Source organism: Sceloporus occidentalis, unplaced genomic scaffold, assembly GCF_023333645.1.
Source record: "Sceloporus occidentalis isolate IW3139 unplaced genomic scaffold, rSceOcc1.0.p SCAF_223, whole genome shotgun sequence".
Lineage (NCBI taxonomy): Eukaryota > Metazoa > Chordata > Lepidosauria > Squamata > Phrynosomatidae > Sceloporus > Sceloporus occidentalis.
In genome coordinates, this window is record NW_028317203.1 from 1,109,570 (window position 1) to 1,135,400 (window position 25,831).

General features: G+C 40.7%; 1 protein-coding gene across 2 annotated transcripts in view; it reads right to left on the reverse strand.

Moving 5' to 3' along the window:
- Positions 1–5,793: 5,793 nt before the first annotated feature.
- Positions 5,794–25,831, reverse strand: part of LOC149276962 (glutamine and serine-rich protein 1-like) — a 28,665-nt gene continuing 8,627 nt past the window's right edge. The window contains exons 2-14 of one of the 2 annotated variants that reach the window (XM_089503224.1): positions 16,796–16,908; positions 16,225–16,383; positions 11,714–15,303; positions 11,596–11,611; positions 10,982–11,244; positions 9,966–10,082; positions 9,323–9,456; positions 8,996–9,204; positions 8,387–8,527; positions 7,497–7,594; positions 6,611–6,763; positions 6,121–6,216; positions 5,794–5,934 (exon numbers count right to left, since the gene is read on the reverse strand). In XM_089503224.1, coding sequence (XP_089359350.1) covers positions 5,794–5,934; positions 6,121–6,216; positions 6,611–6,763; positions 7,497–7,594; positions 8,387–8,527; positions 8,996–9,204; positions 9,323–9,456; positions 9,966–10,082; positions 10,982–11,244; positions 11,596–11,611; positions 11,714–15,303; positions 16,225–16,383; positions 16,796–16,908 — 5,230 coding nt within the window. Of the gene's footprint in view, positions 5,935–6,120; positions 6,217–6,610; positions 6,764–7,496; positions 7,595–8,386; positions 8,528–8,983; positions 9,205–9,322; positions 9,457–9,965; positions 10,083–10,981; positions 11,245–11,595; positions 11,612–11,709; positions 15,304–16,224; positions 16,384–16,795; positions 16,909–25,831 lie in introns of both variants that reach the window. The other variant, XM_089503225.1, reaches the window with a different exon arrangement.

Consider the following 25,831-nt stretch of genomic DNA (forward strand, 5'->3'; position numbering starts at 1 on the left):
GTACGGACTACAAAGCAGCTTTGGCGCCAGGATTTTAGGGTAAATCAATGTTTATTGAGTTTTCTTTTGAAGATTTTAAGGAACAAGGGAAGGGTACAGAAAATAAAAAACGGGGGGGTGGGAGAGGGGAAGAGGGGGCAGGTACAGTTCACACTATGCGAGCATGCAGGCAGTACATCAGTGATACACGGTTACAGTGGCGCCAGGATTTTAAATGTCCGTACGAGTAACTCTATCGGTTGCCTGCAGGGGCCTCCTCCGCCATCAACCAATGAAGTACACCTGTACTTCGTTGGTTGATGGAAGACAAGCCCCCTGCTGGCGACCAATAGAGTCGCTCGTACAGACTTTCAAAATCCTGGTGCTGCAACTTAGTTAAAGGTCCGTACAAGCGACTTTATTGGTCATTTGTACAGACTTTTAACTGTTGGAGAAGGGAGACCAGTGGTCAGTTTGCACCGTAAGGAGTAAAAGGGCCGTGCATGTGAGCCTATTGGTCGCTTGTACGGCCCTATAACCCCTGACGGCGAACCTATGGATTTCTGCTCCTGTTATCTACGAAGCATCGCAGGGGTTAACGGGAGCGGAAATCCGTAGGTTCGCCGCCAGGAGTTAAAAAGACCGTGTGAGTGAGCCTATTGGTCACCTGCAGGGGCCTCCTCTGGCATCAAAACAGTAATACTGCTGGCCCTGTAAATGGGAAATTAAGGTGGCAAATTGTCTACTTTCTAATATATATATATATTTCTGTGTGCACACTTATTTTTTCCTTTAATCATCTATGTTTATTTAGCAAGTTATTGAAATGGTAGCGATTCTCTTAATGGTCAAATACAATAGTTAAGTCCAGGTCTTCCATGAATAGGTACCTTTCAATCAAAGAGGAATTGATGTCACAGCATGTAGATATTCGGCAGTTATCTCAGCAACTTGTAAAAGCTTTAACCAAGATGACCAGATACGCTCGTCCTCTGAGAAGGGCTGGACCAGACCTTTGTAATGAGCAGATGGTGGAGCGAGATGATATTTTTTCTTATCATACCATATTTTGGAATGTAGCTACAGACCTTAATTTATGATAACCCTGCAAAGAATAGAAACTGTTTCTAATCTCCCATGAAGATCGAGGCATCTCACACAAGCCAAGAAGCAAAATCTCGAATTCATAACCCTTGCACCCGACTGTTACATACAAGACTAAGACCCGTTGCTTTTAGTGCTTAGTAAAGGTTTATGTGCACAAGTGGCCACATAGCCAGGTTCCTCTTAATAAGGCTTGTAAAACTAGAAAGCGCTTTGACCTTTTAAACATCAGTTTATTGGCGAGGAAAAATGCAGTATTTGGAAAATAATGGAAATTTTGCCTTCCAGGGAAGACTCAAAATGAGAAAAACTAAGAAATAAAGAGGGGAAAAAGAAAACATTTTCAATGTAATAACTACCAAGAAATGCTCTATGGTATATGGGCAAAAACAGCCCCACACTTTTAGATCAATCAAGTGGTAAATCATAAAGCTCAGATAAATGCTCACCATGGGGAGGTTTCTTCTATCTAGTCTACATCATCCAACGTGGCGTATATATAAAATGTGATTGTGGTGCAAAGCGTAAAAGAAAAGGCTGGTTTTGTATGACAATGGCACCATACAGCCAAGGGGACAATTTCATTCCTTGCTGTGACGGTCAATATGCTAAAGATGGTCAACAATCACCTTTTATACACGACTGATGATGTATTTAGAACATATTCCAAATTGAAATTGTTTATTCCGGTTTATCAGTTTAACGGTTTCACAAATTATACAAAATAAAAAAGATGAAGTCTGTATATAATAAACTAATTATTCTCAATCTCTGGCCTCACACCTCATTTAGTTGTTAATATGGCGCCTCTTAGCGAGACCATATGACAGAGGAGTTAGGAAACTCCATCTCGAATTACAAAAAGGAAGGAAGAATATATTTCTTTTATGCCATCACAGTTCTAAATCCACCAGCCCTCCCAGCCCCATTGGAGACACCTCAGGTAGGAGAAGAGTTAACCAGCGAGCTATATACATATTTATGGTACTGTACATATATTGGTAAATGACCTATTACAATAATTTGAATAAAAAGCCCATTTTAATATGTTCCGAAACAGCAAATAATAATACAAAACGGTTTTATTTACAATTGCATACATTTGATATGGATAACTCAAAAGGGATGAGAAGGGCAACTTATGGCACTCAAAGAGAACACATTTTAAATCAAAATAATTGCGATGAATAAATTAGGTTCTTCCAAAGGTCTGGGGACTCACAGGATCAGCGTGAGACAATCAGAACATTACATTTTAAAATTGATTTGAACATGCCAAGTATGTCCCAATTATCCCAGATCAAAGATTACTCAAACATTATATAAAGGTTTCTTTATTGTTAAGGCGGTCAAATTGTGGACTAGACTGCCATCTGAAGTCGTTTTGGCCAATTCAACCAATATAATCAAAAAAATTTTGGATTTTTGTCTTGATACGAAACGCATACAGAGTTATCACGTGTAAAAGTAGAGAAGGTAATCTGGCTGCCTTGGAGTTAAGGATTTTTTTCCCCCATTTAGATGACATTACTGTCTCAGTTGGTTTTATTTGCCTTCTTCTAGATTGAGTATGGGTTTGTGGAACTTGATGGACTAGATCTTTTTTTTTTTTCTTTTTCAACCTAATTAACTATGTAACTCTTCAATGTGGCCTATAGAGAATTCCCACAGCAGTAGGACCTCGAACTCTCTTTAATGGAGGAAGAAACATTTTAGAACAGTCAGAATAGCCAATCATCTACCCGTTTTTGGTAAGGAAACATAAAAAATCTCCAATTATGGGATCCCAATTCTAATTAACGTTTTGGTTTTTCTTTATTTTGTGTCAAGATATCACAGTGATATCTGTTGATCTGCAAAAGAAATTAAGACTTCACATCATCCACCAGAGGATTTATTGCTGTTCGTGAATTCTAGAGACAAAATCTTCAAGAATGGGATTTCAAGCCTTACTTTTACAATGCATATAGACAATAGATTATAAAAAAATAAAACCCTTCAAAAAATTTAAATTTGATTTATCTAGAGTAATTCTTAAAGTTCAGCCAAAAAAGATCCCCCCCCCCCCCAAGCAGTTTAGACCACCGGGAAAAGGAACTTCGCATAACCAAAAGATTAGGAGTCAGCAGGAAAGACCCGTCCTCCTAATGCAATAAAAGAAAATGTTGGAGCGTTGTCTTTGCATGATTTACTTGGATCCCATCTCCAATAGTTTTAGCAAATGAATAGTTATGGTTTGAATAAAATAATCGTATGCATTGGAGAAGGCTTACAAATATGCAGCCAAATACGTCCCATGAAACTACTGATTGGTGTGAAGTAGTAATACTGAAGATAGCGCGTAATATGTTCCAAAGACGTAAAACACACTTAAAGGGAACCGCAACAAGATTCCACTAGGAACCAAACATATTTGGTCTTGCATGTTGAAGAAACCAAGATAAATGGGGGGGGGGGGGGGCAAATAAAGGCCTTTGTAAACCGGTAAGAAGTTCCTAAACTTGGGTTTTAGACTATCGCTATGTCGTCATCATCAGGACAACAAATGTTATACCGCTCGTGTGATGCTGATGTTTGAATTACTGTACTCAATGCTTTCGGGAAAACTGTTGGTCGCAGAACCCACACTCATCAGATACGGAATAGTTGAGGTGAAGACCCTTCAAGCAAGATAGGTTTATGGCTTCAACTAGAATTTGGAATCAGATGTGACCTGCCAGCTACATTTTTGGGATGACTTCCACCTTCTACAGCACTTATCACAATGAATCGGGCAGATATAAGAGGCTTTAACTCCTCTGTATGCTTATGGCGGGGGTAAAATGATAAAAGCCCTCTATTGCACAGATCACATGAAGCTAAATTAGAAATAAAGGCGACATAAAATGAGAAAAAAAACCCAACTTATTTTGTGTTAACATGTTTTCACTCACAGCAATGTAGCCTTAATAGTAAAATATCTGCACTTCTCTGCTGAGATGATGTCATAATCCAAATTTAATCCCCTGATTTTTTTATTTTTTTCAAGAACAGGTGCAGAAAACAGTAAATAGAAAGGTATAAATGAATGTATATTGTGCCCAAAACGTAAAATAATTTACAAAGGCGACCCAAACCAATAATCATCAATCAACAGGTGAAATATAAGAAATGAGGAGGAATAATCATCCAGATCTTAAGAAAATAAGTTAATTACATTGCCCCATGATATACCAAATGTAGGTGAGATATACATCATTTTAATCTGTAAAGACCATTATACACATTTAGTACACAGAACCGTAAATGTATTATAAGCTCTTTGGCTGAATCCACAAGAGCACAGATCGGGAAGTTACTTTCTAAGCACTTGTGTATTGCTTTTACAAACATCCCTTTCTGATGAACCCGATTAATTCATTAAATCTCTGACATCAGGAGATCGGAGAGATACGGTTACAGTGTTTCTGCCAGAAAAAAAATGAAATGATCACTTTCTTCATTTCGCATTATTTCCTTTACAATGCAGAGAAAAAGCTTAGCTAATGTTCTTAAAGTTATGTATGGCTTTGGACCTAATAACTGAAAAATTAGCACTGAGAAATAAACAATGGTTCGCTGATCAAAGCTCCGTTCGTCAAGTGCAAGTTTAGTAAGGAATTTATTTCCAAGGATCAGAAAACGGTCGCAATGCCTAACAGCTACATGTAAAAGCTAAAGTAAGCCTGCTATACATCTGCAGGCCGTTACTGTATCGAACATCGAAGGGAAGTACAATATGAAATCAACATAAATGAATAGGATTTGCTGAAAGCCATGGGAAGTGTATTACAAAGATCCATGAAACAAATTTGAACCACAATATTTCCTCTGTGAAAAATACAACTATTAGTGAGATAAAATGTACAATTGATTTTTTTTAAAAGGAAAAAAAAAACAAAAACAAAACAGTATAAATGAAAATAGTTTTCTTCAAAACAGGGAAAATAGTTAAGGTCATATTTTTGTCTCCATTATAATATATTTTGACACAAAAAGCAGTCATAGGATTGCACCAGCTCCATGTCCAGTCTCCTGAACAATAAAATGTAAAAGGTGTCCATAAAGCATAAGTTTGTAATATTTATTTTTTTTTATTATTTTTTTTTCCCAACTTTTTTTAAATCATGGTGGTTATCATATGTGACGTCCCGCCAACTCTGTTTTACAAAATGTACAACACCCTTTTTAATGCGGTGGTCAGAAAAGGATAAATGCAAATATTGTTTGTGTACCTCCACCTTAAACCTTTCAGGGGTGTGGGTTTTTATTTATAGCGGCGGGTAAACAAAAACAAAAATGTAGTAAAGCATCTTAAAGTGTTATCGCTATAGATAATAAAGAAATTTATTCTATATCTTTTTTTTTTTTTAGTGCATGCTGTATCATTTTGCAGAAAAAGAAAAAATCAGGGTTCCTTTAAAATAAAAATTACCCAAATAGTTTACAAAATAGAAGAAAAAGAAAAAGTCATAGGAAAAAAAAAAAAAAAAAAAGCCAGGATAAAAACGTGCTTGCTGCCCCGGCATTATTGGGCCGATAGTTCTTCGCCAATGCGGCTTCCATGGATGCAGGGCACGAAACAGTAATTTCACTAGTCTACTGGCGAGAGCCTGGCGTGATCTATGTGATCCAAGAGTTTTTATTTCTTCTTCCAGTATGTTAGCACTGTCGGGGGGGGGGGACTGCAACTTAAGAACATGTCTGTTGCACACGACTCAAAAGTTCGCCAAACTTCTCAAAGAGGTCCTCCACCCACTTCATGTTTTTCAGACAGTGATTGATCAGCTCCTCTTGCTTCAAATCTCTGTTTGTTTTCTGAACAGAGGTAACCTGGAACCAATGGAGAAGACAAACTATAAACACAGGTTAAATAAAATGTAGTCGCGCTAAAAGCCGTGACGGACGGTTCCTCTGTAAGAGCGTAACCTCACGTGTGTCATCCAGACAAAAAAGGCCGAACACAGGCTACACGGGAAAATAATTGTTTGGAATACAAATCCTACGGCGCATACATACCTCGTCTTTGCATACAAGATATATGTGGTACTTGTAATGATGGAGTGCGTGGTATAGAGAACACAACTGTGACTTCTCAGGATCTACAGTGAATTCCTGTAAAAAATACATTTACACAAAATTGGTCAAATCTGATTATTTTATTTATTTTTTTTTTTTTAAGATTGCCAGGCATCAGCCTAGTTTATTCACACAGTGAACCCTTTTAGACAAATTTTAGCATAACATGGTGCCAGTGACACCAATTACAGGTCTCTATCACCTCGCAGTTGCTGGTTTATAATAGCTATAATGAAAACCGTTTAACAGGTAGCAAGCGGTGTTCTGTTATCTTAGTCCCTAAGATTAAGCTAGCAACTATCCAATGCACCAGAGATGAGAAACAGTAACTGCTGCTAATAGGCTACTTTATGCAAATGACTGAAACGGATGAGTTCATTGGGCTTACGGTAACGGTTCAGGACATCACGGTACCCCCGAGAGTACATACCTGCGACTGTTTTGCTGCTGTTTTTGCTGGCCGCAATGTTTTCTTGTTATACCACTTCCCGCTTGTTTTGATCTTACACACAGAGGAGCCTCCTGATTTGCCTTTCGTGTCACGATTAATTGTCGTAATATCGGGATAGTTTTCCAAGGCATGCTACAGAAAAAAAAAAAAAAAAAAAAGATTAAAAATAACGGTTAGAAACCTGCAGTAACAGGGACTTTGTAACTTTTCTTCACTGCCGCATATGCAGAGCAGCCCCAGGAATAAAGAGAGACAAAAAGTGGCCTGGTGCTCTACGTATATGACTGTCTGGGGGGGTTCTAGTGTGGCAATGCTGTGAGAGAGGGAGTGCCGCAAAATACTAAGCTCTTCCGGGGCATGTCATTATTTGGGCAGTACAAGGAAGCTCACCATGTATGGTTAAACTTAACTTTTTTAACAGTATTTTTTCTAAGAGGGCCTAGCATGGAATACCCAAAAGAATTCTGATGATAAAGCCACGTTCTGTCTGGCCATTTGATGCAAAGTCTGGCCAGTCTTAAAGGATATCCAGAATCGGCTTCCTTTTTTGCTTTCCTTGGGGAATCCTTTGCTGCCCCCAGATCAATCTGACCAGCTTCCCAGACTAACACTGAGAGCTCCTCACAGAGACGTCAAACGGATTCAGTCTATGCAAACTAATGTGATTCCTGGCTCTGGTTTGTTATTGATCAGATCCTCTCGCCTCTCTGGGCTGTGTGTCTCCCTTGCTCAGTCTAAAAGAGTCTTAGCTCCATTTATTTCTCGTTGTTAAACATAAATGTAACACATGCTCTGCTTTTCTATAATTCCTGTATGCCTTTATTACTTAACGGCCAGTAGTGCATTTCACGGTTGATGTTTATACCTTCAGCGGCTGATCTAGCTGTAATTTCGCTAGTAGCCTTCTCCTGTTCTCATTTAACATGCCTTCGATTTTTCTCATATGCGGCAGAAGAACATCATCTGGGGGGGAAAAAAGCCAAGATATGATTATGTTGCCCAGCATAACTGCCAATGTGTGGCTAAGCTACCAGACCTGGTGTTGTGTACATAATTATTCTATTCAAACCAACTTTATATTACACACATATCAGAATATCCATATTTGAATCTATAAGCCCCTTTTGATTTATTTTTATTCTTTTAGATAAAAGGCAAGTAGCTTTTCAGTAACGCCACCCACAGAAGTTTGTCGAGATATAAAAATTAATGTTTGTTCCAAGGCAACGCCAATTATTAAATATAAATTGATAAAGTGCAATACATTTCAGGATTTTTATTCCAATCGATTATAGCCAAATGGGTAACCTCTAAATATTACGTGAAAGGACCTAAAAGGCCATATATATATATAGTTTAGTGAAAATGCAACCAAAAGACAAATTATAGAAGTTCGTAAAGCTCCAACCCCAGCTACTGAAACCAGGAAGCATTAATATGTAAATTATTGCAAAGTTCTAGCCCTTCCATTGAAGTCACTAAAGCACTAGCCAATCACATCCATGTTAACAGAACCTCAGCGTTCTGAGACACCTGTGATTGGCTGGTGCTACTGCCAGTGACTACGATGGAAGTTCTGAAGATGTGCAGGATGCATATTGCAGAAAGGTTAAATGACACTCATAACTAGTATTTTTAACCCCAAAAATCTAAAATACATGTACAAATTAGCATGCAGTAAACGCACCGATGTCCACGCAAAGCTGAAACTGTACATCAAACGTATTGGGTTACAGAGACATGGGCAAGACGTACCATTTTCCTTTTCCAAGACTTGCATCGTATCGCCGTCCAAAGCAAGGCTAACGAGTAGCTCCACGTATCCTTTGAAGGTTTCTTTCATGGCTCTTGTGTTCAAAAAGCGAGTGACAACTGGGGGAGGCGGAGGCTCAAACTCTGACAAAAATGGCAGAAAGAACTGTTATTTTCTACAAAGCAATTCTAGTCAGGACTCTCAACAGTGTTACAAAACACAATGGCACAACACAAACCAGTAGCTATTAATATAATGTTCCAGAAAGCTTATTTTCATGTAACACAAACTGATTTTGAAGCAGCGGTAACGTAAAAGGGGCACTAAATTTAGCATTCCCAGAACTCATTCTCTAACCATGTAAAATATTGTCTCATTCATAATTCTTCCAAAAACACTTGTCATGTGACAAAAAAGCAGGCGCTGCCTGGAAACTAAAAATGCTTCCTAAAGGTTTGTGTTTTTATATGATTAAATCTTCAGCAGACATAATGACACAACAAATTTGGTAAGGTTTATATTTACTTAACATATTCATAACATAAGAGAGGGAATATCACCCTTTCATATGTGAAATGCACTCAACGAGGGATGTATACTCCTAAACTCACCTTCCTCGTCGCTCTGCATGTCTGGAGAAGAATCGGATTGAGAAGAAGAGAACTCCTCTTTCCACTGCTTCCTTTTTTTTGGTGGAGGTTCAGCCTTCGTCTTGGGCTGTTTGGCTTTGGGTTTTACAGACACGGCTTTGGGAGGTGCGCTTTTCTGCGGAGGAGTTTCCGATGCCTTGCTGTTCCCGCTGACCTTGGCATGTGAGGACCTGTGAATGGCAACACGCGGTTAACGTGTCTTATGCTACAGTAACAGACGACCCAGACTGCCTCGCTTGACAGTCATCATCTCCGTTCATCTATACAACGATCCACATTCCCCGTTACCTTGCGGTCGTGGTGGCTTTGCTCTTCGGTTTTCGAGAACAAACCCTTACATACTCCTTTTTGTTTGCATTCTCAACAAACTTCACGTAAACGCGTTTATACTTTGTTTTTGCGTCTCCAAAATACCCAAGGTACTACGAAAAAAAAAACAGCAAGCGGGGGAAAAAAAATTAATAAAGGGATCTTCCCGTTCGTTACTCATAACTTTTCACCATCATTTATGACACTCACACGCTGTAATGGGTTTAATCGCCAACTCAGGATTTGGCAGGAAGACTGTAGGTTTAATTCACCAGCTAATTTCAAGTTGGCTCTAGATAACGCAGAATTCTTCACACTTATCGATTTAGAGATCTATTACGCAGAACCAGCTCGGTTTGGAAACTTTCACTAGGATCGGCACTTTATAAAGCGCCTTGAAGTTGGTGAGCTAAAACCAAGAGCATCTGGACAGCAGCATCTTTTTGAACATAAAGCAGCCTATGGTATGACGTGTCATACAAGAACAAAAAGAGAAACGGCATGACTATATGACTATATTCCATTAGAGCTATAAAGTATGACTCTAAAACAAACTCAACCATACCTTCTTGCTACTAGAATGGGAGTTGGATCTATTTAATCATATTGCTTATTTACTTACACTGTTGGTAGCAGCAAAAGACCGTTGTCCTTCTCGAATTTCAGGGATAAATTTCTGGAGCAATGCCTTTTGGACCTTCCAAATAGCCGGGGGTTCTTTTCCAGTACATAGTGCTTCCTGCGTAAGAGTTGAACAGTTAAGCAGATCTGCCTTTTTTTCCCTTCACATCAGCAGCAAAGCTCAGAAATTTAGCTGATCCCTCTGATTCTGCTCTAATGCATAATATGGAATAATTCCTTTCTTAGAAAAGTAACAAGTCAGGAAAAATAAATTGCAATGTGAAACATCATCATTAAGCCATTGAAAGCACGCGTTTTAATGGCTTAAGCTATTTTTAAAAGGCGCTATGATGACTATTGCCAAATGGAAGGGTGCAAATCACACTTACAAATACTTAATACATTCCAAGACAGATATTTTGAAGCAGCTTTCTTCAATTTTTTTTTTTCTTTACCGTGACCCATTACAGTCATACCACATGCATTTACAACCATATGTATGTGCTTAAAGGGGAGGGTGGGATAAACTTAAGACCACACAAGTAGCCCAGCGAAACCGAATTCAAAACATTTGGAAGACAGTAATTAGAGGATTGTGATTTTTATCTCATTACGGAACTAATGCCAACATCATGAAGTGCCGTATCATACAATTCAGTGCTTAGTATGGTGAAGGCATCTCACAAGCCCTTATTAGGGTATATAAATATTTATATATATTTCTACTGAATGCCACCTGTCCTACCTGCTGAACAGGCAGAATTTGGGTGATACGGAAAGCCATTGTGGTTATATATAACCTACCTGAACAAGGTTATGATCTATGATATCACACCAGGCATCTGTGAAGTTGGCACACTGGCCAAGGTGGCAGATTCTGACAAAGGTGGGACTTTGCCAAAACTAATAACATTGTTAAGTCATTCCTTTAACAATGCAAAACTATTGTAGACATTTCACACTTCACTTGTATCAGTTTTTGCCATGGCTTATTTTATATACACGTTAAATTTTTACCTTGAGCATTTCTATGTCTTCTATCTTCACCACAAATTCATCCCGCTCTCGGTAGATTCCTTCTCCGCTGCTTTCTTCATTTTCATCCTCTGTGCAGCCTTCGAGTGCGACCGTCTCCTGCGCTTTGGCCAGCTGCTCATGCTGCGCGCCATCAGACTGGCCGGGTTTTATGGAATTGGACGTTTGTGATTTGTCTGCGGCATTTCTTGGGGAAGATGCTGGAGCCGACTCCTGCTTTACTGGAGCTCCTGACTTTTCAGCGTCTGGATAAGTTTGATAGAAAAAATAAAACGTTTTGTATAAGGGGGCGCAGCCTAACATATTAGAAGCAGAAACAGCTGAAAGACCACATTTTGCAACAATAGAGCAAAATTATTTTTTAAAGCAGTCTATGAGAGCACACACAGAGTACACAGAGCCAAAACACATTGGGATTTATTCTCTAAACGGAGAGCTGACAGCAGAATTTGTAGGTAGTGGCTTGAACTCCCTTACCAAATTTATTATGAAGGCTCAACACTTCTCCGGCAACCTGGCCCCGCATAATTTAGCATTCAATGTATGGAGACTTTGAAGATATATCATCGATTTAACTTATGCATTATAACGTCAACTCTTATCCAAACTCTTCTTTTAGAGAATAGAGCCCACAGAAGAGCATGCACGAATGCCTGCATCATCCAGCATACCTATCAAGAGTTCACACAGCAAGAAAGGCAGAAACTCACCCACTTTGTTCTTCCGATCAGGATTCTCGTCCAATGCGCAGAGTGCTGTAGTAATACTCTTCTGGAGATCATGATTACCACCCACAGAATCATCATCATCAGATGAAAAGGATGGCAATGCCTCCAGGTTCTTCTTAAGCTCTTCCTCTGGCTTTTTGGGGGAGATTGTGCCACTGACCTCAGAACCCGGGGTACCCGTCACTGACTGCGGTTGAGAAAGTGGACTAGTACAGGGTGGCCTTATTACTGGGGTACAGGGTCTTCTAATTCTGTTGGGCACACGGACAGGAGGAGCTGAAAACTGCTGCTTTGGTCCAGTTTTCAGGAAGTCTAAGAAAGATGCAATAAAGCCAGTCTTTACTTCAGGCTGTTTCTCCTCGACTTCCTTTATTTTCTGTCGCATCCTCTCCTGGTGTTGGTACGTATCGTAATAACCTTCCGAAACATGAGAGGAATATTGCATACTTGTTTCGGGAGCTTTGCTAATGGGCCGCTTCATTTGCGGGTTACGTTTTGTTGGCTTCAGATTAGAGTTTTCATCTTCTGCGCACTGTTTCATTGCCATTTTCTCTTTTGCTTTCATTTTTTGAAGATTGTCTTGTGTTGGATCTTGGCAGTCCTCTTCCACTTGGCTGCTAGAACTACCACTTACATGAGCATCGGTCTTTGACATATGCTGGCTTTGTGTCTGACCAACGGATGTATTTTCATCAGATCCCATGATAAAATCTCCTTCAGATGCAGCATTTTCTTCCCCAAGATTCTTGGTACCGGACAAGAATTCTGCATCCCTTCCTTCGTCAGGAACATCATTGCCATCTTTAGACTCTTGATTAACATTAGAATGCTTCTTAATTATCTCAGCATTCTTCTCATGATCTTCTTGACTGGTCCCCATCACTGGAGAACCCATTCCACCCGGCAAGTCCTGCTCTAGAGGTTGAATATGTGATGGATCCATATTTACATTTTTAGACTGGTTTTCGGAAACTGCAGAAAGATTTATTGCTGTTTGGCCACCATTTAAAGAAAGGTTATTGAGATTTTGCTGCTTTCCTGTTGAAAAGTTTGGAGACATGTGCCTTAAAGACTGAAAACGTGATTTTTCATCCTCGTTTTTGATAGAAATATTCTCCTCGGCAGAAGACTTGGCAAACTCTTGAGCAGCTGTGGCTGCTAATATGTCATCAACGTGAGACAAAAAGTTCCTTTCATCACTGAGCAACATAGACTCTGAGAAACACATTGGGTTTAGAGAATCAAACTGATTCTTTGAATCAAGCCGACTTCTCTGGTTGAAATTATCTTTAGCTTGCAAATGTGCTTGCAAATGTTTCCCATCGGACGTGTCCATTTTTACAACTTCTGACCCTTGAGAGTGGAGTGGTTGTGGAGTCTGCCCTCCGTTGCTCTGGATGATATGTCCATCCACCTGCAGAAATTGGTGTGAAACCTGTTGAGGACTTTGAATTCTTTGCATGGATGCAGATGCCTTTGCTTGTCCCAAGTTTGCCTGTAAGATAGACTGCTGAAACATCTGCAGATCGCATCCAGAATCTAGAAGTACCTGTGCTCCCGGCAACTGGAGATGCTGAGAATGCCTTAACGCAGCTTGCATCTGAGGAGATGTGCTTGGCTGCTCCTGCATCTTTGCGTCATGCACCTTGTGTAACATTGTATGCGGACTTAGGTCTTTAGCGCTTACTTGTGAGGACTGAATCATCTCTGATGCCTTTTTGGGATCATGGCTGACTGAGTTATTCATATGACTCACATGTTGGGACATATGACTCGCTGGACTGATCATTCGGTCATCTTTTTTAGACCCTTGCAGTCCAAGAACCTGGTCTTCCAGACGAGAATTGCTTTTAATAACACTTTGAGAATATCGGTCATCGGCCTTCGAAACACTGTAGGCAGTCTCTTGTGTATTTATTTCGCCTTCACCGAGTCCTTGTGTAGAGGATTCAAGAGCAGTCTGTTGTAATGCCTGCAAGTCCTGCATCTGAAATTTATCTTCTTGTTTCACAGATCCATACAAATTGGTTTCAGATTTTCTCTTCGCGTAGGATTTGGAGTCCGTCGAGGTCCTGCTGTTCTGTAACGTCTGTGAATGGGTTTGCGATGAAAAAGAGGATGACTGAACAGTTGGCAAAAACTTCTGAGACTGTGGTGAATTTGAATCCTGGGTATTCTGTGATGAATGCATAGAAATGTAGTTTTGAGTTGGACTTGAAGTAGACAAACTTTGTCCACGTGAGGAAGCAGTAAATGGAAGCGATGGTGAAGCCAGGGGTAGGTTTTGTCCTGAAGGGTAACTGTCTGAAGGACTTACAGGTGACATCACCTGTGATTGAGATGAATAGCTAACTTGCGATTGACTAACAGGAGTTAAACCCTGAGTGTTACTGGAAGAATAACTTTGTGATTGGTTAGTTGAAGACATATCTCTTGTTTGATCAGTGTAGTTCGCACTTGAAACTGAAGGCAGAGCAAGTGTCTGATCAGATGAGAAACTTAGTGTCTGGCTGCCAGAGGTTATGGTTTGTGATTGGCTAGAAAATGCAGGGAGTGGTTTGTAAAGTGGAGGCAGCTTCTCAGTTTTGATTGCAGAGAAGACCTGTGATTGACTGGCAGATGGCAAGTTTGGTGACTGTGTTGAAACATAACTGGGGGACTGGCTTACTGGCAGAAGACTAGGTAGCTGTGCTGTGGAGTAAGCTTGTGCTTGGCTTGAAATGACAGAACTCTGGTTCTGTGAAGACTTGGTGTAACTTTGAGACTGCCCAGGCGAAACCACACTCTGAGACTTGGGGGTCTTTGAAGACCTTGGAGGCGCCTTTGTAGGGCAGTTTTTTGTTTTTGTAGAAGATGGAGGGTAGCCAGGAGATGGTATGACGGATGGGTAAGATTGAGACAGTTCCACTGACACTTGAGAGGTTTTCTGCACCGGTGCACCATTGCTCACCTGAGTAAGTGCTCCAAGAGGAGCACACAAAAGAGCAGACTGTCTCGACGCATCCTGTAATGTAGCTCCACTTGCACTTGTTAAATAGTTTGGCAAGGAATGCTGCGTACCAGAGAGTTGCGCCTGAACAGACTGCGTACTTGAAGGCCTCTGATGGTGCTTAATAACACTACATTCCCTCTGAAGTGCTCTTTCTATGGAGGCAGTGGAGCCAGTAAAAACTGATGTACTGTATGGCTGAGGGGTTTGCTGCGCCCCTCCTAGGGCAGAAGGCAACAAGCTGAACTGAGGCTGCAAAAGATGGGGTGCAGATTCCTGGGCAGATCGATATGTTGATGACTGCGGGATGCTGGTACTTAAAACGGCGCTTCCTAGCCGCTCAAATGTCAAAGCAGTGGGAGTCTGTGATGTCTTAATTTGAAGCAAAGGGTCGTGGGGAGAAAGAAGACCATTTGATGTAGCACTGAATGTACCATCTTGAAGGGTCAATGATGGGGTTGTAGCAAAGTTTCTAGAGCTAAATGTATTTGGGTGCTGATACGCCGAGAGGGCAGACGATGGAAATGTCCCAGAGGTTTGCAGCGCTCCAGTAACAAACAGCTCTGTCGCAGTTGAGGAATGCATGCCTGAAAGTGCCAAAGACAGAAAGTTATAACACACACAGCAATAATACAAATACACAGGTACTACACCACTTCATCCTAGAAATATCTTAACGCAACAGCTTGCTGTAATGGACCCAACTAAAGTAGTAGAATATGCATTCTTCAAAATCGGGGGAAGGAGGCAGCTTCTAGCTCTTCCAATCAGTGTGAGGAAAGTGATCCGAACTGTACCTCTCAGCTATCATATGCATTAAAGTTCACACGATGGTTGGCGTGCGCCTTTAACAAACAGGTAGTGTTGAAAGGATGTAAACTGGAATGCACAGAAACCCCCAACTCATTAAACTCCTAACAAACAGTTTCATTCTCTGCGCACACCTGGAGTACTTCTAGAGTATGCTATAAAAAACAAAAAAAAACTTATTGAGTCACTCTGCAAACAAAATGGAAATCAGCTATAGTGTTAGAAACCAGAAGAAATGTCTAGAAAAACCAAATACTACTTTCCAGGATATCACAAGAGTAAACAGGACATGAAAAACCAACCAACACATTTCTAGATACAAATAGATCCATGCTCCGCATTGGAGCAACGCTTGGCGTTCATTAGATCTTGAAATGTGCGGTGGCACAAAGGAAAATATTCATTACTAGTTGCGAGTATGCAATTATTTAATAAAGTGGAAATAAATGTATTCTTGTTTGAGATCAGGGACATTTTCACAGTGCATCACCGAGTGATTATCGTTAGACAAACTCACGCTGCTTTACAGAACAGAATTAATATGATGAAAACGGAGCATATAAGTAAGCCGGTGACCATGAATCCCAGATCATGACCAACTCACACCCAAAAATAAATGAATGGGGAAAAAAATCCAAAAAATAAATGTTCTAAAATTAAAGCAATAGTTGCAGATATCACTCAAAGATGTAACCTACCAGTCTGCCATGATGGAGCCCTGAACTGTGGCAGGAGGGTTGTCCCTGATGAAGCTTGGGCGGTCCGAGACTCAATGGCAGAAAGAAAGTTCATGACAGAGGTTTCTGTAGTGTTACCGCCAGCCACGTGAAGGCCGGTGTCAAAGATTCCAGACAGACCTAAACGTAAAAGAACAGATTCATTTATATATTGTTACTCATTAATTTGCTAATACCGTACCTGTAATTGAAGACACAATTTATGTGTTGTGGCCAATACAGAACCAACGCCTATTGTTTATTGAAAGAGTGAACTCAAAGGTTTGGTTTTGAGTTCTGTAAATTCATCCCTTGTCTTTAAGTTTAGAGAAACGGGTGAGAGAATGAGCCCGTGGCCCCAACCTTTGCAGATGTAGTGAGAGGGGCCAGAATAAAGCAAACAGATTGGTGGAGAAAGAAGTGCAGCAGATGTGGATCCATCTGCATTATGGGCTCTCGGAGAACTTCCACAAAAGGGAATGATGTTAATGATTTTTATGACACCAGACATGCTTGGAAATTAAAATCTTGTACTTTTGTAAAGAGACCGTACCTGAGGGGTGGTGAGTGGTCGCGTATGCAGGGAGCTGATGAGTAGCTGCATAAGTCTGCCTGTGAAGAAGCTCCGTCTCCGAATGAGAAGAATGCCCAGCTCCATAGCTTAAGCTGGAAGAAAATTTAAAAAAATGTAATAAAAATTACATGTATATCCTTTCAACTAAAAATGCATCTTTTAGGACCAAATTATCTGAAAGCTATACGATTGTTGTCCTAAAAAAAATGCTTTCGTGTTTAATTCAGACCTCAAGTCATTGTACTAGTTACTGAAGCGTCATACAAAGCAGATATTAAATACACTTTGCATATCTACTACCTCTGAAGAGACTGGGTGAGAATTTAAACTAAACTTCAAGGGCTGAAAAAAATCTTAGGGAAAAACGACAAAATGAAAAATTACAGGTATGCAAACACACAAAATCATTTGGTGAAAACAAAATCCCCCAAAAATGAAGGGCTTCAACAAGCCTACAGTTAAATGCAGTGGGCCGTATGCATGTATTTAAAAAAAATCCAAGATAAAACTAGAATATTCCTTTAAAAAGGACAGTTTAGCCCCGGACGCCACACCATAGAATATTACATTTCTGAGAACCTTTATACACATTCTTCCAAAACGGGGGGGGGGGGATATCTTGTTTCTCCATGATCCAAACTTTCTTAATCCTGGCAGTAAGTACTTCCAATGGAATCCATGGGAGTGCTCCTGCCACCTACAGCTTAAGCAGCCAATCAGTGGGAGGAATGTACGTCAAGTTAAATGTATGGGAAGACTTTATAAATGTGCACTGGGGTCTAAACAGACCCCCCGCACGAAGCGTTCAGGAGAGCTAGCACTGGATCTGGCATCACATGCAGAGACTGATTTAGCCAAAGGCATCTCATGCAGGGCACTTAGTTAGGGGGTGAGGAAGGGGGCAAATGCATTTGGGACAATTCTGCTAGACCACAAGAAAAAAAAAAAAAAAGCATGTGCATTAACGTGTATACAATGCCTAGCGTGTTCATTTAAGAAGTGCTCTAGATGACACAGAGGCTAAAGAAGTGGAAAGCTGACCTCCAGAGCTTAAATGGGACTCCTACGGTATAAACGAGAAACAAACGGACTATTTATTATAAAATGAACACAGGTGTGCTACTCTCGTGCTTCTAAAGCTCAGGTTACCCAAGGGTGTGAAAAGCTTTAGTGTAAACGGATACTCTTCCTGCTTAGTATATCTACTAAAGCATCATCATGGTTACAGCTGGTTCCTCCCTATAATCTTGTGATAAAAGAAGAATTGATCAGCATTTTACCCGAGTGATTCTCTTCTATATTAAGAGGGACTGTGCTTGAGCTCAGGGTATTCAGGTGTTTGTATTGGCACAAGAAAGAAAGATCATGAAGCAGCGCTTTTTATTTTTTTTTTTTGTAGCACTTTCAGCATATTCTCGTTTATACATAATTATTTTTACTTACATATTTCATAGCTGATTATGCATAGAATAAAAAAAAAATGACTTTGGAGTGCCGTGTCCAAAACGGGACATGTTGGGGGTGTGGCTACAGGCAGAAAGTGGGCCGGGTAAGAGGTGTGGCCATGCACCCCTTTTTACATGGAAGCGCCACCTTGCGGAGGTCAGATTAAGGGAGATTGAATGGAGGTCTGTGAGGACACTGCACAGACCTCACTCTTTTTCCAGCTCCCTCGGCTGGTCAGTCACACTGCATTTATTCCTGGTTTGTTCTCTGCAGATCTCTGTACGCAGCATATAGGCAAAAAGCAGACAAGATGATTCTTTGCTTTAGATGCAAACATAACCTTGTTACTTATACAGCGTCCCTTATGTGTCCGCGTAATCTCAGAATCTGTACATCTGGAATTAATAAGCACCATAAACTGCAAATAGCTCAAGGCCTTTAAAAAGCTTATGATGCACTCAAGAATAGCCAGTTAAGTATACTTCATTATGGTCATAAAAACAAAGCTGATGGCTTACGATGCACAGTATGGATTCTGATGAGCTCATACGGCATGGCTCAGCTCCAGTGCTTCACATGCATCCGAGTGACCGGGGTTCTCGCTAAAGTATGTGAGTATCTATAAATTCCGACCAGAAACCACAAGTCTATTATGCTTTTAAAGAGGAACTCCCATCAACTATTTTTTGGGGCATCTTCCCTCGTGACTAGCAAGCCTCTTGGAGCACTGCAGAGATGACATCATTTGTAAGCATGAAAGCCCCATATTAACAAAAATTGTAGCTGTGTTTTCGGTGGCTTCACATAAGTGGCATCAGTGTTTAAAAACTGAAAGATGGAAGGGGGGCCAACAATCAGCAACAAGAAGCCAGATGTATACGGGTAAATACTCTAAGCACGAGAGGTAATCAATTGTATACATTTGTAACGAATATCTTGCACACTACTGAATCATTGACAAAAGGTGTTTATTCTGTAAATTCTATACTTTGTCCCCTGTTAAAACAGCACAGAGATCTAACTGTCCCTTGGCCATCATGTCATAACTGTATTTCAGGTGCAGAAACAATACTTTTATGATCCACATTTGATACTTTGATGTAATCGAGAAAAGGGTAACTCCATACGAAACAGAAATATCTGGGCAGCTCAGAGCTTTCAGAACAACCCAGCGGTTCCTCATCTGCTCCAATCCGAAGGCTAAAGTGTTTAAACTGAAAGCATTCTCTCATCTTCATTTCATGCTTTTTTCTTTTATGCCAGATCGCTAAAAATGTTTTAGTGCAGATAGTTATTTTCTTAAAATAATTTTAAAGAGGACTTTAGCACAACTAAATTCATTTCAAACTACCTACCTATTGCTTGGGATTTTGTTTGTCAGTCTCTAAAACTGACATCTGCTTTTGCCCTTTGGTTCCTGTCTATCCATTATGAGAAAAAAAAATGAAGTCTGAGTCCCCAGTATGTGGCCACGCGGGGCTCCAACCCCTGGAGGAGAGTGGTCAACCTGTCACGGTTCTACACCAGTTCCTGCCAATGCATCTGGACCACCATCCACCACTATAAAAAAAGCCTTTTATTTCTAAAAATACGGTCATCTTAAAAAATACAGATCCGCAGAACCCCTACTGTTCATTCTCTAATGGGGAGTCTATCGTATAAAGCTGGTGAACTTCTTAAATTTTGCTTATGTTGTAGGCAGAGCAGCTAAAATATCAGAGGTCCCGAGTCTCCAGGAAATTGTTTCTCCTGCCTCCCTGACTTACACAAGAATATCCTTGAAGAGCGATCTCTCTCTCTCTCTAAGACTCCCTGACCTCCATGGCGAACAATTCCATCTCCTCTTCCACAGCTCCACTTTTTCCCTTGCCTCCTCTTGTTCTTCTGTCTTTGTCAACTTCTATTTGGTATCAGCTCCGATGACCAGGCCTCCCGGAGCGCTTCCTTAAAGGGCAGAGCCTCCACTCTCACCCTCTCTCTGACTGGAGGAAGAGGGGAGAGCCGGTCGGCGTAGGGTACGTCATTGCTCCGTCCTTTTGTGGAAGTACTCCAACATGCCAGAACATTGCCAACAGATCCGTGGAGAAAGAAGCGTTGTTGCACCTACTGGGCAATCTGAGCTCTTTACATTGGAGAAACTTCCTAGTGTTGGCCCTTCATAACAAATAGTGACGTGAGAGACTTAAAAATCACAACTCTCCCTTTACTGAATAAACTCCTTTATCTCTGAAGAGAACACCAGCAAATGCATAAATGATTTTTCTTTCATGTGATTCCAACCACGCCAAGTTGCGCTTATTACCTTTCCGAGATCTATAATTTAGTTCCAGAAAGAAAAAAACATCCAAGTTTTTACCGTTAAGACACATTAATTTTCCAGTTACATCCCTTGTTTCCACATGCACAGTGCATTACAAGAAAAGGACAAGATAATTATAGTAACTGGATCAGACCGACTAAGTAAATCCATATGGAACAATGAAATAGAAATTCTCATCTCCAAAAACACGAGCCACAGAACCCTGCCCCAGCTCTTTGGTTTCAATGGCATCCAACATTTATTGATTTAATAAAAAAATACCTAAAAATGTAGGTGCCAGCAATTCTGCTGTTCAATAATAGTGCAAAAGAGGCTTCCTTTTTACTAAAGCACCACAGACAAGGCCTCCTTGCATGTGATTTAGGTCAGGGGCCTGGAAGGCTCAGGGGTACCTGGGCCCATCACGAAAGGAGATTCAGATGTCCTAAACCTGCCAACCACCACAAATACAGTAGTGATGGAGTGTTAAAAACATTTACACTTCAAGTAACTTTTCCTTGTTTCATCCATAATCACACACCCCCCCCCCAACACTGCTCCACACATATACTCAAGCAAACTACACACACATGCATAATACATTTTACATGCCAGTGTCTAGAGTTAGGACACTATTAAAAAAAAAAAAAAAAAAAATGGAGAAAATCCATCAACATAAGAACCCCAAAAAACCTACAGATTTTGTATATGCGCTCTGCATTCACCAAGCATACGCTGAAATATGAGGTCACCCATCGCTGAAGGGCTACAGGCTTCCCAAGGAACGGTTTACGTCGTGTATACAAACAGAGGCTTCTTCCAGCTGCCAAGTGACTGCATCACGAGCAGTCTAAACATTTGGGCACAATCTGACGTTTTCCAAACCATGTCATCCCTACGCAGTGTCCGAGAGGTCTATTTACCAACAACCAAAATGTATGCTTTCTGGACAGAGTCTGTATGACTGGACAGAGTACCACCGATACCCCCTCCCTTTAAGCTCTCATTGCATTGAGTCAAATGCTTAGGGAAAATCATTGTTCCTTTAGTCTTATGTGTATGAACTGCCACAAATCTTGCTTTTGTTACATTTTCGAAGTTTCTCCAAAGACCTACAGGTGACCCCCAACAGTATTCATCAATGGGAAATATCCTAGGATGGGCCGCAAGGGGGTCTCCCACTTCTGGGGGAGTGGCTTTACAAAGGGGTGTGGCCAGTCACCAGCAGCCTTTAGAGGGCAGGAAGCAGATGAATGACAGCGGAGTGGGTGTGGCCAAACCCTGCTCTCCCTCTGCCAGGAGAAAGGAGATGGGTTTCATCCACAGACTCCCAGTGAAACCCGTAGAGCTCCCAGGTATGATCATATGTAACAGAGGCCATCTAAATGATTGACTCCATTAATGTACAGGTATTCATTGCACTGTGCAAGATAAGGACCCTAATACCATCTCTGTACGTCTTTTCTATAATCGCCAACTACTAGAGGAAGCTATACTTACCTTATCTAGGTGTTGAAATCTTTGTTGACACCAATTCTAAAAACGTTCATATGTTGTAAAATGTTTAAGATATTTTTTGGACGTCTCTCGAATAGATGCCTTGGGGCACATGTCCTGGTTTTGCAGTACAGATGAAGTGGTCGGGCGTTACGGGGGTAGCCTTAGCAGCCCCCTCTAGAGATTCAGAGATAAAATAGGTCTCGACACATACAATGTAAAGATCTTTCAGCGTATAAAATATCCAGCTTGACAAGGTGACTGAAACTTCATTCCAGTCTGATCATTGTCTAATGTTATACAAATCTGTTTCTCATATCCCCGCAATTTCTCAAAGAAACAGTTTAGTGCTCTAAGCACTCTCATAAAAACAAAAAATTATATAGAAGTACTCTAATGCAACACTTTATTAAACAATGTATTAAGTCCTGCAGAGTAAATGGAACAGCACCTTCAATAAGAGAGGGTTCAGTACCTCCCTTTCTATTCTGCACCTGCCTAATTAAATTGCAAAGCTCTAAGAGCATGAGGTCATCATATCACAGATACAGAGGCGGACAGCATCCTATGTCAACTAATTCCAGTATCATATTATAAGGAAATCTATCCTAAGAACGCCTTCACACATACAGAAGGTGGAAACGTTTCCTATGCTGGATAGAAATAAAATGCTCTCGCATTTAGTAACGGCATCAGAAAATATAATTAAAATATGATCTCAACAGGAAATTGTTCAGTTTATTCCTGTATCCGAATATTACAGAATACATTCCCAGAGCTTTTATAATGTCAAATAACCTACCTCTATATTTTAAGTGTTTAGGGCATTGTTATCTTTCATGAGCTACTGAACAAAAAAAAGATATTTCTTTATCTCGTTGGCTAGTGGGTCTTCAGGCTAGAGGACTGCATCGGGATCCAGGACCCGTCAAAAAAACTTGCGGGTGCAGGCGGTTTTTCAGGTGGGAGCGGGCAGTCAGACAATGTACCTGCGGGTCCCAGTAATCCCGCGCACACCCGCAAGGCTCCCTTTGCGTTGCTCGCACACAGCGTCTCTTCTCCTGTTCCGCCCAGGAACCCAGCGGAACCACATGAATTTACATCACATGACTCTGCTCCGTTCCTGCTTCCCCTGCTTGAGGAAATAAATGAGTATATGTGCATGGTTAGTATCTGTGAATGAGGGAATGGACACATGTTGCAGGTCGAGATTGACTGCACATGTTCCGGGAGCAGGCGGGATTGGAACACACGCGTTGCGGCAGCGGGCGGTAATGGTCAGAAATTCAGTGGGAGCAGGATTAAGAAAACAGTTCCGCGCAGGGCTCTTCTTCAGACTCCTTCTGCAAGCAGTAATATTAGCACTCCAGCTAATTAAACTCTCTTCTAACACAACCTTATACATCTTACACCAGTTGGTACATAAATGAACACCCAACCACCAAGAGGATGAGTCCGTCCTGCCACATCTTACAGGAGATGGATGAGTTATCAGTACAAAAGCATAAAGAATTCCATGACTGCCTGTCACAAAAATGTCATCAGTAATGTTAATGTTAGAAAAATGCTTATGTTATCATAAATATTATTGCTGACAAAGACAGTAGAAAATGTCTAGTCTATGATGTATCACGAGTTGCGCCAACATATCTATTAAGAGGCGTAACCTGCTTAAAAAGTAACCAATCAGAATGATGCATGCTATTAGAAGCAGATAAGAAATATAAGAAGTTATATAAACCATGTAATCCAAATATGTAATTAGACAACGCTTCGACTTTTGTGTGTTGTGTGCCTTGTCTCGATTATGCGCATAATCTATTAAAGGAAATAACTTTTTCTGAGGAGAATGCGACCATTAATTCAACCAACAGTTAAACTATATGGTTGCTTGAGTGCAGCTACATACATGGAAACGGTTAACAGCTTAAAAGGGACAGTCCAATGTCTAACGCCCCTATAGAAGAATGCACATTAACCCCTTCAGGCCCGGGGGATTTTCATAATCAAAAGGACCAAAATATTTTTGCTAATTTTTACCATGTTTGGTAAACCAAAATTCCCCTTTTCCATATCTGATGAACCCGCACAAAATTGTACATCATTTTGTTCAGGAGCAGTAGGGCCTTCTTTTAAAAATCACAGAAATACATAAATTAGTGATAATAGATTAAAAACCCATAATGCTTACATTTTCTGTGTCACAGCTGAACACTGACCCAATTTATGTTCAGAAACATCTCCTGATTACAGTCATACTCCACATACACAATTTTATGGTGCAGAGGTCCACATCAATGCTTTACATGTTACCCCATTTTACATATTTGAATTCTATTGGCTTAAGGAGTCTGGCTCCCACTTAATTTTGTTTTTTAATTTGTTGGTGTTTGTCTAACGCTGAACAGGCTTTCTTACTACAGCAGCTGCTCTCCTCGTCCATGGTGCAACTGCTCTTGCCTCTGATTGACTGCTTAAGGTGACATGAAAATGACTGGAAAGGGCATTGCCAACAGGTTTCGATGGTAACAGTTGCCAGCCTACTCTTGGGCAGAAGCTATTCCGGATTAAATCAATTTACTGATCGACCTACTGCATTCTATGTTGTGAGTAAAAGTACATTTATTGCTCCAAAAGATCACCCGTAACAGCCTCAGCCATAGAAGTGCAAACAAAGTGCTGCACAATTTGGACAGAAGCAAAGGGTAGGGTCTCGCACGAGCTTCCAATATAGAAGATATGAAATATTTGGAACGTAAATAAATATATATTATATATGTGCTTCTACAACACAAGTACCAAGACAATGAAGGAGCAAGTGGAGTTAACCTAAAAATATAAAAGAAATACAAAACTAAAATTCTTATGTCTTGGGCTATTTTCATAATCGATTAGTTGGCCGATTATTTTTTCGATTAATCGGATAAAAAAAAAATGAATGTAAATTTTTCATTTATTTAAAATAATGTAATAAACAAATATTAAATACAAACAGCAAAATAAAAAAAACTTTGATAAAATGCATTTCTTGTCTTTATTTCGCAACCAGCCCCCCCCCAATTTATGCACGTTTGAGCCCAGGCTTGCCACGCTGCCTCCCAGACATGCCACGCTGCCTCCCACATACGCCACTGTGCCCGATACACCTTATACCCCCTGATACAGCACTCCATCCTCCCCAGACATGCCACACTGCCCTCCCCACATATGCCACTCCACTCTACCCCCAGATATGCCACTGTGGCCCCAGATCTGCCTTATACACCCTGATACACCACTCTGTCCTCCCCAGACATGCCACACTGCCCTCCCCACATATGCCTTATATACCCTATATGCCTTATACCCCCAGATATGTAACTCCGTCCTCCCCAGATATGCCGTATACCCCCCAGATATCTCATAGTCCCCTCAGAGTCACAGACCATACTTTTATAAATAAGTACTGGGTTAATCTTCACTGCCCCCAGGATTTAGATTCCCCTTAGTTTGCCCCCCTTTATCTCTAACTGCACCTTAAGTTAACTTTAATAAATTAATTAAATTAACCCTCAGTCCTCATCATTAAATTAACCCTAAACACCCCATTAACCATAACTGCCCCTAAAGTAACCCTAAAGACCCCATCAACCGCAGCATCCCCTAAATTAACCCTAAACATACCATTAACCAAAACTGCCTCAAATTAACCCCAAACACCCCATTAACCATAGCTGCCCCTAAATTAACCCTAAACACCCCATTAACCATAACTGCCCCTAAATTAACTCCCA